The sequence below is a fragment of the Pezoporus occidentalis genome, unplaced genomic scaffold (assembly GCF_034315485.1).
Source record: "Pezoporus occidentalis ecotype Australia unplaced genomic scaffold, CSIRO_AGI_Poc_V1 ctg66, whole genome shotgun sequence".
NCBI lineage: Eukaryota > Metazoa > Chordata > Aves > Psittaciformes > Psittacidae > Pezoporus > Pezoporus occidentalis.
In genome coordinates, this window is record NW_026916009.1 from 2,951,189 (window position 1) to 2,964,631 (window position 13,443).

Below are 13,443 nucleotides of genomic sequence, written 5' to 3' on the forward strand. Positions count from 1 at the left end.
TTATGTCCCTCTGGCTTGTAGTTTTGGTGTTTTGTTTTGCTCTCCCCTACAGCAACCACTAAAACCATTTTAATTCTAAATAACAAACTGAAACGAAACTGAACGGACAAAGCCGGTGAACAGCTCCTAGAACACCCCGCCGACCGCAAGATGGCGGCTACCGCCGAACTACGCTTCCCGTCGTGCACCGGTGCCCGGGCTGCCGGAAGCTCGTTCTTCCTCACGCAGGCAACAGAACTACCGCCGGCTGCGCGCGCGCGTTGTGCGCCGATGTGCTCCGGAAGTGAAGGTGCTGTGGCCGTGTGCAGTGGCGGGTGGTAGGTGCGGAGTTAGCTGGGCCGGGGGCGGTGGGTGGCAGCGGCCCCGCGGGCAGGGTGGCGGGGGGCTTTTCTCCCTTCCCACCTTACCCCCGGGAACGGCCCGCCGCCCCGCCTCGTGCGCCCATGGGTTGGGTGGTTGGGACTTGCCCTCGGAAGTCGCGGCTCAGCAGCGGGCGTTAACGCAGCCCGGCGGAGAGCTCGGTGGCGAGCCGGGACCGGGCGTCGTGTGGCTGTGCCCGTGGACAGGGCATCGGCCTCCCGGCTACTGTTCTGCAGCCGTTCTCTCCTGAGACAGGTGCTGTGTAGCAGTAAGAGGCCTGGCCAGGGTTGGGGGAAGTGTTTGTTTTGGTTTAAGGAGTTACGCAAGCGTAGCTTTAAAGAGCAAATTAAAAGAGCAAGTTCCGGCACCTCGTGCAGTGCAAACCTTTTTATTGTCTTCTGCGTGTTATAGATGAAATGTTTTTTGTATGCTGAACTCCAGCTGGATTGTCTCATTGCTGCATATTCAGAGCTTCATAAAAAGTAGGAAGTCAAGATGAAGAGCAGGGTTACACAAGTAAATGTAAGTGTTTTTAAATCGTAGTGTTTTCTCATTCTCTTATTACTGGTGATTATGGTTGTAGTTGATGTTATAGTAAATAAACCTCCTAGGATTTAAAGCGGACAATATCCATAATTGACAGCAGCTGTTTACATGAGAAATAGTTCTATGAAGTCAATGAATTACAGCTGTTTCTAGCACTTGTTATCCCAACAATACAACTTCTGAGCACTATTAGCATATAATGATAAAGTAATAGGGAAAAAGTGGCTGAGTGATGAGTCAGCAGAGAACATAAGCATGTGGAGGAATGGGAAAAAGAGGTGTTGAAAAATTAATCATGTTAAAATGAAAAGATAGGAAATAGCAATTAATGTGGCAACTGTATTTCTTATTGTGAAAGCTAAACTTTGTTTCCCTTTTAAAAGCCATATGACACGCTTCTGAATGGTTGGGATTAATTTTTTTAGGAATGCAAGGAGAAAATATTGGCTTTAAAATTACTGGCCTAAAATGATGGTTTAGAAATACAATGTTTGTAAAGTACTCTTTAAGTTTGGCGCAGGTTAGCAGAGCAATACTGTGTCTCAAATCTTTGGTATTTCTCTGCCTGTTTCTAGAGTTTGACCCTGCATAGGCTTCTTCACTCTTGGTTCCAAGTTTTCTAATTGAAGTGGATTTTAATAGAGATGCTTGAGTGATCATTTGGTATCTTCTCAATATCTTCGCAGTCTGGTGGTTATGGAGTGCTTCCTCATTTGTCAAAATCAGTCACTTAGCAAAAGCAGCTATTTGGACACTTCGACTTAATCATTTTGATAAAAATGGACAAGGAAGAAGACTGTGGCTTGTGGAAGAAAGCCTGGTCACAAAGAGCTAAGGGTGACAAGTTCTTCAGCAAACAGCTGCTTTTGCAATGGGGCATGATAACTGCCAAATACAGAGGCATCCTTAACATTGCTTTATTTCTGTGAACACTTCTCTTTTGGAGTCTGCTTGGGCAAAGGCAGATGACGTAGCAATCATGAGAGTAGATCATGCCGGAAAGACCCACTTCTTCCCATCTGCTAAATATTGTTTGAATACAGTAACTCTTCTGTGTGTTTCAAAGATTTTTGTTCCCACTTTCGTGGAAGCTTAGGGTACAGTCTTGCATTACATTATTTTTTGTGAAAAACAAAAACCAAACCAGCAACTTAAGGACCTTTTTAACCTTGACTGATTTCAGTGATCTGCTGTATGGTGTAGTGCCACAAATGAGTATTGAAAGGGAAAGAAAACCTTGTTGAAAACATGTGAATTTGTTATACTAGCTTTGCCATCAAAGACAATGTGACTCTGGAATTAAATTGTCAGATAGACATTACTTTGCTAGGGATGCATGCTCCCCCTAAATGGTGCAATGTATTTGTTTTGTACCGTTGTCTTGATTCAGGTACGCCAACACTGGGAATATCTTTTAACGTGGTGTGGAAATTTACTCCAGGGAAGATGATATTCTAGGATATGTTATAATGGCCTCAAAAAAATAAATATATACTTGCATATATATACATACACTCCAATCTGAGTGATGGCAAGTCAGCCTCATCAGTCTGTTGATAGGATGATGCTCGTGATTGTTGTGTTGCTATTATTACTTTAGGAAGCTTCCATTAATGTTGGTTTTACTTACACAGCTCATTATACGCGTGCCATATAGTAAAGGCACGCTTGCCATGTAGTAAAGAGTAGCTTGCCATGTTGCTCCTAATTACAGTTTGGTGATCATTGTGTATAACTGTCCATCAGGGTCAGCTTGTGACCAAGATGTCATTGTTTTCAACTAACCAACAGTTTTAACTGGTTCATTGGTGAAGCAAAAACTAGCATGCTAGCATGTTGAATGATACAGTGCCATTTCAACAGATGAGTATTTCAGCAAAAAAGTTCAAAGTGCATAAGGAAGTCCTTGTGTTGAGTTTCAGCATCAGGGTGGAGTGTTACCTACTTCACAGCTGATCACTGGCTGATAACACGAAATCATGCTTCTGAAAAATCATAAATAATATTTTAAGGGGAAAAAGGACCTTTACAATTAAAGTATAGAGGTTATAGCCAAAGTAATTTTGAAGCATCTTGATGAGGTGTCTTTGTATGTGTGTTGTAGATGCTGTCATGTTCCGATTTTTGTGTATAATTCCATACTTCTACAGGTCATGGTTCACTCCACAGAACTATTTTAAGTGTTTATCACTTAAATGATCCTGTAAACTTACATTTTATATCTAGAATTAAGTTTGCTTCCAGGATCTGTCAAGTGGAACAGTGTAACTTAGATGTTTATAATGAATGAAACTAGGAATGACTCATAAGAAAGTAAGTCATGGTTAGTAAAAAGGAGGAATTCAAGGATAAGTACTGCAGCATCCTGTAGGAGGGAGTCCAGCTGCTTAACTACTTGTCGCTTTAGAGCCAGCTGTCCGTGTCTTAACTGACTGCCTTTAGCTTTATTTGATGGCCCTTCTTGTAAAGGAGTAGAGAACTGAAGACATGATATGCTTTGATCTCAATATATATGTGTTCATGGTTATTAATGTATAATGTTTGGGCTGATTTTTTTTTTTCCCCTGTTTTTTAAAGCATGGTTCCAGTTATGAAAAGAAGGAAAACTACAGTTCACACCAAAGGAGTCAGTCTCCAGAGGACAGGTAGAATGATTAATTCTTACACCATACAATTTTGTGTGTATACCTCATGTAGATAGTTAGATTAAGAAACAAAACCTGCACTTTTGTGTATTACTATAACTGAGCAGTGAAAAGTAAGTGTAAATTTAATAAAATATTTGCATGTTGATATAGCAGTAAATAAAGATGTGGTTTTAGTTTTTTTTTTAATCTTTAAAATCTTTTTTTAAATCTTAAAAAACAAAAATCCTTAGCATTCAGTTAAATTGTCACGGGAATGTGACAATTTGAAAGTGGCAATTAGATGCCAGCTTTTTGCTTGGACTTGCATATTGCTGATTCTGTAGTTGTCACTTTAGAGCAAGATTATTGATGCTAGTAGGAGATGGTAGAGTGCACTTCAGTTGATATTTCTCCAAGGCATAAAATGAACTGTTACCAGTTTACCTTTAATTTCACATTTTAATTGGAATGAAACCTCTTGTACTAAGGAATGTGTGGTGCTGAATTTACCTTTGGTATTTGATGTTATTACCACTTGGCTTTAAGTTCTAGGGGGAGCTTCTTTTTACTGTGCTCCTTTGCTTTTTGATTATTTTTTGCTGACAACAAGTTACTATGGAAGGAGCATCTTCTATCTGAATGGTGCTTAAACTGAAACTCAGGTTGCAGAATTGTAACGGTTCTGTATTGTAACATTATATTACAAGTAGATATTAATAGCATTGCTTGTCAAAGCCTATTACTAAGAATTTTGTGTCTTGGGTTGCAATTAGGGATGTAGAGCGTGACAGGTCTCCATCTCCCAGAAAAAGAAGATATTCTGATGACAGCAGATATGACTATCATGAATATTCAAGAAGGGAATACTATGATGACAGAACTTCAGAAGGAAGGTATTTAGCCCCTTCTTAATCAGTAATAAAATACTCAATGAATAAGATGAGAAAACCTTGCACAAACCCTTGGGTATTTGGTGGTCTGAGTTTTTTTTGTTGTTGGTTGGTTGGGTTTTTTTGTTTGTTTTTTTTTTGTTTGTTTTTGGTTTTTTTTTTAGAAGGATGGAAAGGGGTAGAGACAGACACCATGAGAAATGGGAGGAGAGAGAATCTGATAGAAGGAAGAGAAGATACTCATCACCTGATCATAGGAGTCCAGACAGGTCGACAGTCCAGAGCTCACTTGCTCATGATGAGACCTCTTCAAAGAAGAAGAAGGAAGAAGTGGATCCTATCCTTACTCGCACAGGTGGTGCATATATTCCACCTGCCAAGCTCAGGATGATGCAAGAGCAAATCACTGATAAAAATAGGTGAGTTGAAAGTAATATTTAGCATTTCTACTGCAAAGTGAAACGGTAAAGAGTTTTGGTGAATGCTGATGAAAATGGGATACCCTTGAAGAGCTGTGATCATTCTTTTGAAGGTATCTTTCTATCAGAAGAAAGGTAAGAGAATCAGATTATGACTGTACCTACTTCTGCTGTGAAGTGTAAATGGAAAAGTGGGATACCAGGGATTTTCTAGAATATCTTGGAAATCTGAGCATACTGGGTTATACCATGTCTGTGGAGAATTACATATTGGTGTATAATGTTGTTTTGGTATTTTCCTAATAGTTAAATGTATAATTGTGAACTAAACCTATTTTACTGATTACAACTTACATTTGTGTTTTCATATATATATATATAAATTCATGCAATGCTACCTCAGATTTATGCATTAATAATTCATTATACCTTTGTAATAGCTTGGCATATCAGAGGATGAGTTGGGAAGCCTTGAAGAAGTCAATTAATGGTCTTGTCAATAAAGTGAACGTTTCTAATATAGAAAACATCATTCATGAGCTCCTTCAGGAAAATATTGTTCGTGGAAGGTAAGTCTTACCATTTGAAAACATTTTCTTGTGTTTCAATGATATCTGCAGGATTGCTTTTTGTTGTAATGTACAGAAAAGATTATTATGCTGTTTGAGGTCAGCATGAAGTCATGGTGATTGTGCAAACAGTGTGATATCTTGCCTTGCTTTCATTTTGGTGTTAGTAGAGGTTAAATCTGCTAGCCTAAGGGAGTATGGATTTCTTAGGCTGACTACCACTTAAACATACCCAACCAAACCACCACCGACAAAAAAACCCTCTGAACAAAATATCCAGAACTGATTCTGTTAAATTTCAAACAGATAGCAACACTTTTTCTATCAACTTAGTCACTGCTATTTGAGGAGGTTATAGTGAAGGAATATATGACTTTCATGCATGCCATACCTCATGGGAAGATTAGAATCCTGCAAGTAGCATAAAAATGACAGGAGAGAATTAAGTAAAATCTAGAGAGTGAGTAAGTGGTTCTTGAATGTAATTTCAGTTAGAAGTAATAATGAAGTCTCAAACAGTCTGTGTGGGGCTTCTTTTTACTTTCCAGATTTCATGTCCCTGAAACTTAATTTTCATATAAGCAGCAATATTTGATTTTAAAAATGAATTTATTAAACATATTTTGAATACACTTGTCTGTGGAAGTTTTTGTGTGTGGTTTATAAGCTTATCAATTTCAAAATAATGTAGATGGAAAATGGCACCATTTTCCTTCTTCTTACAGTTAATTTTGACTTCCAAATTTGCAGAAAAGTGCATATGAAAGTAATGACATGAAGTTTTAACTAGCTCTAAGGCCTTTTCTGAGTTTGCTGAGTAGAGAGTAAATAGGATCTGAACCAGACCAGTTTTAGTGTATAAGCAAGAAGTAACTAGTAGTTTCAGAATTAAATAATTCTGGGTTTGTGCACTAGTATGAAATGAGTCCTGTTTCATGTGTCAACCTCAAAGTAAGTAGGAATAAGGTCCTTATGCAGTTTGTGTTTAGTATCACATAGGTGTTTTCTGGGGGGATTCCAAAAGACCACAGAGAAGACAGAGTTGGATACCTGTGTGCAATTTGATGTTTGGAGGGTGTTTTTCTCTTCACCCATTTAGAGTTTTACTTTAGCTATATAACTCTATTACATACGCCTAAAGCATTAGAAGAAACAAAACAAAGGGGGAGGTGAAGCAGGAGGGGACTCCCAGGTTCTTTTCAGACTTCAGCCTTGGTATAAATGTAAGAGAGACTGCTAGTATGATAAACTGTTATCTCATGGGCTCTGTGTTTAAATTCATGTAGGCTGTATTAGTCTTTTATAATCAGTTCTTAGTTCCAAAAACTAATTATGTTGAAAATACTCAGTGTTGTTTGAGAAAAGCATTGAAAAGTATTACTTTGCCCACTCTGGTTTTACTGAACATTCAATTTTATTACTCTTAGGTAGATGTTTATTGTAAAAGACCTTTTATGGAAATGTAATTTTTATTTCTTAGAAGTTCGTTTGGCTTGTTTAAGTTATTATACTGAAACGCAATTCTGTGTTTCATAAGTGGTTGCAGAGAAGATGTTTTTTCTGTCACAAACAGGTATTTGTTTTCTGAACTGAGGAAAAGAAACAGCAAAATCATACAAATTTCAAAACTGGTGAATCTGTGTTGAGTAAAGGGATAAAATATATTTGCACAATAAGAGATGAAGGCTTTGTACATGCTTAGCATTTTCAGATGTAGTTTGAATAGAAATAGTATTTAATGAAAGATAAGGTATCCATTTAAGAATTTCTTGTCTTGAACACGTGAGCAACACATTTTGCAAAACTTTTTTTGTGACATGATAAACAGCAGTTTGAAAATTACCATCTGGTATCTTCTAACTATTCCAGCTGTAAAATACCATTTTATGTGATATGTACTGAATAAAAATGTTGTTTTATTACCAGGAAAATCTTAAACTTACATATTTTTACAGGGGGCTGCTGTCTAGATCCATTTTGCAAGCTCAGAGTGCCTCTCCAATTTTCACCCATGTTTATGCAGCTCTAGTGGCAATTATCAACTCAAAGTTTCCAAATATTGGTGAATTGATTCTCAAGAGGTTGATACTAAATTTTCGCAAAGGATATCGCAGAAATGATAAGGTATGTAAGATGTGAAGAAGCAACATGCTGAAACTTATAATTCTGTTAACTTGTATCATGTGTGTTGCAATTAGGCACTTGAAGGAACGCAGCTGAGACCCGGGGGTTGGGACATACTAGTATATTAAGTATACTGCTGTCAGAATATTATGAAAGCTTGACAACCTGTTATGGGTTGGTACTGTGACAGTTTTGAGGGGTTCGTTTTTTAAAGCATAATTGTGAACAACTGTCAGTAGCACATTTGATTGTGAGATGTACACTCTGCAGTATGTTTGAGTTACAAATTTTTTCTTCCATATACAATGTGTTAAGTTTCTGTTTTATTTTACAGCAACTTTGTCTAACATCTTCAAAATTTGTTGCACACTTGATGAATCAGAACGTGGTATGTTACTTCGTGTTTCTTCTCAATTTAAAGCCTGTATGGCTATTTCCTTAATTTCGAGACAGCAGTTGCCTAAGTGGAGATACTCTCCCAGTTCTAAAGTTTACTGAAGAACTCAGTTCAGGTTTCCTTCTGATGCCTGCTTTAAGTTGTCAAGACTTTTTTAGAAAAGGCATTGGGAATTGCCTATGCAGTTATTGCTTATCATTGCAGTTACGCTCAAGAGCTTCACCAGACTTGGTAAATATGTTTGGGCTAGTACTGAGACAAATCTTGATGCAAAGCAAGTATCATGCGGGGTTCTATTCCACACATCTTAAAGTGTTCTTGCAACACTGTCATCTCTATTAAACATCTGTGGAGACAGATCTAGACTCAGTTGCATCTAAATTGAATCAAGCTCTATGCTACCTTTTTAAGTGTTAAAAATCAGGATACTTCAATTAAGTAATGTCAAGAAACAGTGTTTCAGGAATGCATTGGGAATATACAACATTTTGGGAAAGAGGAAACTAATCCCAGATGTGCCATTTGCTTGTATGCCTCACCCTGGAAGACCTCATTTAATTGTAGACACAATCCACTAACTTACATTACTGAAACTAGTTATGCTGTTTTGTTTGCTTCTTGGAAATGCAGGTGATTTTTTTTTTTTTCTTAATGGCAGTATGTTTTTCATTGTTTGCTTCTTCACTTCAGTAGTATAGTTGCATTTGCCACAAAGTTGGTATAAATACAGGTGGTAAAATGATATTTGAAATTTTGACTTAGTTTTTTATCAGCTTTGTCCCACTACATTTGCCTTGCATGTGTGATTGTGTTGTGGTATCCTCAAAGGCTGGACTGCTCTGTCAAATAAATCACTATAATAATAGTGTTACATTGTATATTCTAATTCTTTACTGATATTCTTTCTATAGGCTCATGAGGTTTTATGTTTGGAGATGCTCACTTTACTTCTTGAAAGGCCTACTGATGACAGTATTGAAGTAGCAATTGGATTTATTAAAGAGAGTGGGCTCAAATTAACAGAAGTTTCTCCTAGGGGTATTAATGGTAAGTATAATTAAGCCAGAACGTTTGTGGTTTTGGTTTTTGTATTAGTAAATGTTTTCATAATTACATTTCTGTCTTTTTTCCAAAGCAATCTTCGACCGTCTTCGACATATTCTGCATGAATCTAAAATTGATATGCGTGTTCAATACATGATAGAAGTTATGTTTGCTGTACGGAAGGATGGCTTCAAGGATCATCCAATCATTCCAGAGGGATTAGATCTAGTGGAAGAGGAAGATCAGTTTACTCATATGTTGCCATTAGAAGATGAGTACAACCCAGAGGATGTTCTTAGTAAGTTAGAAATGGAAGATAATTGTAGGACTACATTCCCCATGAAAACAAATTTAAGATTAAGTATTTATTATTTTCATAATTTTGTGTTTTAAATGATTCTTTTTTATTTTAAAGATGTTTTCAAGATGGATCCAAACTTTATGGAAAATGAAGAGAAATACAAAATGCTGAAGAAAGGTAGGGATGTGCATATACACATTTATATATAATATTTATAAGTTTACACATTTATAGGTTGTTTACTCACCCATTTTTTTTTTACTCTGTCACATTCTATACCTGAGGCACCACCCATTTCACTCATAAATGTGGGATTAAGTTTTTTTGGTAATGAAACTACTGTGGTCTATAGTACTTTAATCTGGGATACTGCTTTTTCAGAAATTCTTGATGAAGGTGACAGTGAATCTGAAGCAGATCAAGAGGCTGGAAGTAGTGAGGAGGATGAAGATGATGACGAAGAGGAGGGTGAAGATGGTAAGTGTATGTTTAGCACCTTACTAGTGTTGGTATAAAAATAACAGTCCAAAAAAGAGCATTCAGCACATGCAGAAAATGAAAAGCAGCTTTGTCTGATTGTTCTTGACCATGTCAGTTTCATGTGAGAAAAGCCTCATAATGTCATATGTGTGACACCATAATGAAATATAATAATGTCATAAGACATTAAAAATAAAGAATGTGAAAACACTTCCTTAAAAACTTGCAAAGACAAACCTTTCTGAACACTTTTGATTGATCTGTCATATTTTTAAGTCACTTACAAAATCATAGTGGGTTTTCTTACAACTGTGTTTACATCTTATTTCTGGGCTGAGCTAAGAAACATCTTTTTTTAGTTCACCCTCCAGCCCCCTTTCTTGGTCTTCAGTGGAAGCAGTCAGGGTTTATATGTTTTCAAAGAATTAAATATTTGATTCCCAGAAAAAAAACCTGATGGGTAAGCATACCTGAAATACTTGTGCAGACTGTATGAGTAATTAAAAAGCCAGCCAAGTCCTGTTCTTGCTGCAGTGTTTCACAGAAGAACAGAGCTTCCGGGCTGAATAAAAGTATGAGAATTTGTTTAACTTTTCATCATTCATGCTGTTACCAGACTTTAAAAGAATGAAGGAATAGTGAATGCCTGATGAACGAAGGTGTTTCCAGGATGGTTTTGGTTCAGAACAGATTTTTCTACTCTTGCTTCACGACAAAAGAGAACTTTGCAAAATGCTGTGATGTAGAAACACAGTATTTCATATTAAAATCAGGGACTACATAAAAGCATTGTATAGTTAAATTATGCAGAAAATACTTTGCTAATAATGTATCCAAAAAGTGTTGAACCCAGAGGCTGCAATGGCTAAGTCATGTGAAAGGTTTTTAAAAGGAGAGTTACTCTCTTTAAATTATATCTCTAAATATTTACTTGTTCGCATCAGATGGTACAAGTACTGATTATTTTTTTTTATTATTATTCCTTCTTTGTAATAATAAAAATAAAAAATACATTAAGGTGCTAAACTTTTCTAAATATTTCTAGAAGGGTATTACATTGTGTGCTACAGACTTAATAAATAGTATGTATTGCTGTTCTAAGAAATTACATATATCTGCCTTAGTGCTTTGCTTTTTACAAAACCGTGTTTTCCTTTCCCAGGTCAGAAAGTTACCGTCCATGACAAAACAGAAATTAACCTGGTTTCCTTTCGTCGTACAATTTATCTTGCTATACAGTCAAGGTAAATATAATAGAATTTGTACACCTTTGAATATACATATTTTGAAACGGATGAACTAGAATTCTGTTTCTTCTTAAATTATTTTTTAATGTACAATTTAAAAAAAAAAAGGCAGGGTACTATTCTTTATGGAGCCTGACCTGATAATATAGACAGTTTTAACAAATGGATACCACAGTTCTTATTCTAAGATAAATCCTGTTTGTTTCAAAATAGTAGTGAACTGGGACTTTTTCTATGAGGATTACTGCAATCACATTTTTGAGTGAACAAAAGTCAGTGGTCTTCAGATTATGCAGCACATTGTACACCTTAAGCATTTCTGAAAAAAATGTGTGATACACTTGAAATAGAGATGCTGTAGAGTGACTTATGAAAGTAAGGAGTTCTGCAGTGTGATATTCTTTAGTTCCGTTGCCATCTGCATTGTTTGGAATATGAGTATTACAGATACTGGCCTTGAAGTGTACATTATTTGTGTTCAGAAATGTGTTCCTTCATCTTAAGAATGAAATCCCCTTGCAGTACATGGACAAATCAAAATATGGTGGTTTAACTCCTGTGTCACCTGGGTGAAAGGAGAGATTAACCTGTCATATGTCACTCAACTCCATCATTAAAAGTAGGCATGGCCCATAATATTCTGCATGTCTGAACCTGCATGAGGGGTGAGATAATGTAGTTGTGGTATTGCTCTTCAGACAGAGGAATTAATACCATACTAAAATGTGTGAAAAGATCTTACATTTCTCAAATCTACTGTTCAATACTTCCTTGCCCTGCTTAAGTTTGTTCATCTTATACTTGGGTGGGGGCAGGTACCTAGTGCTAGCTAAAGGCTTTCAATAAGCAAGAACAGGAGTGCAAAGAGGAGAGTGTTGTATATACTGCTTTTGGAGCTTATGTACAGTGCTTGCAATAGTAATCACCCGAGTCATCTTGTTTTCAGATTGTCTGCAAATGTAATGTCTTCAGATTAATTTTCAGATGCAAATTCATGAAATACAAAATGTTTGTATAAAAAAAAAAACCCACAGCAACAATAAACACAACAAAATAAACACCTTTCTGAATGCTAATTAAATACTTAAAAACAGTTGAAGCTTCAGCATCAGCAGTCAATCAATATAATTCTGAAATATTTTTAGCATAGGATATATTGCACAGATAATGAGAACTATTTTCTCTATTATTGCAGCTTAGACTTTGAAGAATGTGCTCACAAATTGTTGAAGATGGACTTTCCTGAAAGTCAGACTGTAAGCCTTGCTTCTTATTCTTTTTTGTTACTATTAAGATATTAAGAAACAGTACTGTGGTAGTATCTAGAATCCTTATTCTTGTTCCTGGGACCTTGTTTGTGTAGCAAGTGGGGTGAATGAGAGGAATTCCTTACAGCTGTTGTTCCTATGAGCCCTACAACCTTGAGAGCAAATAGGCTGACACATACTTCATGAGACATTTGTCTTATGCAATTGCTTCTTTCTGTCAAGCAGTTCAAATGTCTGTGTATAGTCTCTTTGATGGAAAAGTTTGTTGGGTGAACTGTTGTAACATTTATCCTATGACAACAGTGCTGTAGCATGGCAGTCTTTTTAAGAGCTCTCTCTCTGAAAGAACTCAAGAGTTGAAGATCATATCTGCAGGCAGCTGTTAATTTTATCAGTGGGCCTTGAAATTCAGCGTAGTGCTCCAAGAATGTGGTGTCTGTTGCTTTCACAGTCCTGTTTGAATAATAGTGTATTGAATTAAAGCAGTTATAAGTATGATTGCTTTGCTGTATTCTTGGAGATCATCAGATAAAATCTGTATTGTCTCCAAATCCTGCGTAAGATCAATACAACCAGTATTCAAGTAAACTGTTCTTCAGCTAGTACTTATACTAGATCCTGGTAGAATGTAAATACCCATCTAATTATATAAGCAGCTTTGCAGTCAGCTGTAAGCTATCATCATAAGAGTTACATTTGAGAGATCTTTTCATTTTCTTGTGGCTTTAATTATCAGTATTCTGTTTTATTTAAAACAATGTGTGTAGAAGTAGCCCTGTTAGCATAATAGTAACTAGTAAGTGGAGATTTGGGCTACAGTTAAGTGTTCTTTGAAAAGTTGGTTTAATCTAGTAGTCAGCAATTGGTTTGCCTATTAATTTTTCAGTTCTTATACTATTTTGTTCCTAAGCAATTTATGTGGAAGTGAACTAAGAACTGAGATTATTATCTAACTCTTTAACTCTGTGCATGAAATGCAATTCTAAGTGTGTATGGGAGTATAATTCTCAGTGAAGTGTAACCTGAAGAATTCTGAAGAGAAAAAAAAATACTGTTTTCCAGCAACTCGGTTAGCTATGAAGACTAGAGAGAACAATCTAGAATGTACATACTAAATCATACAGCAAGGATATAATTTGTGTAATACTGCTTGTTAGGTAGCTGCTTGGAA

General features: G+C 36.4%; 1 protein-coding gene across 3 annotated transcripts in view; it reads left to right on the plus strand.

Moving 5' to 3' along the window:
• The first annotated feature begins 203 nt into the window (after positions 1-203).
• Positions 204-13,443, plus strand: part of CWC22 (CWC22 spliceosome associated protein homolog) — a 30,717-nt gene continuing 17,477 nt past the window's right edge. The window contains exons 1-14 of one of the 3 annotated variants that reach the window (XM_062640684.1): positions 204-317; positions 772-882; positions 3,484-3,551; positions 4,307-4,426; positions 4,588-4,842; positions 5,283-5,411; positions 7,367-7,535; positions 7,870-7,923; positions 8,844-8,979; positions 9,068-9,274; positions 9,392-9,454; positions 9,659-9,754; positions 10,920-11,001; positions 12,200-12,260. In XM_062640684.1, the coding sequence (XP_062496668.1) occupies positions 856-882; positions 3,484-3,551; positions 4,307-4,426; positions 4,588-4,842; positions 5,283-5,411; positions 7,367-7,535; positions 7,870-7,923; positions 8,844-8,979; positions 9,068-9,274; positions 9,392-9,454; positions 9,659-9,754; positions 10,920-11,001; positions 12,200-12,260 (1,467 nt within the window). In that variant the 5' untranslated portion in view covers positions 204-317; positions 772-855. Of the gene's footprint in view, positions 322-771; positions 883-3,483; positions 3,552-4,306; positions 4,427-4,587; positions 4,843-5,282; positions 5,412-7,366; positions 7,536-7,869; positions 7,924-8,843; positions 8,980-9,067; positions 9,275-9,391; positions 9,455-9,658; positions 9,755-10,919; positions 11,002-12,199; positions 12,261-13,443 lie in introns of all 3 variants that reach the window. The other 2 variants (XM_062640686.1, XM_062640685.1) reach the window with 2 other exon arrangements.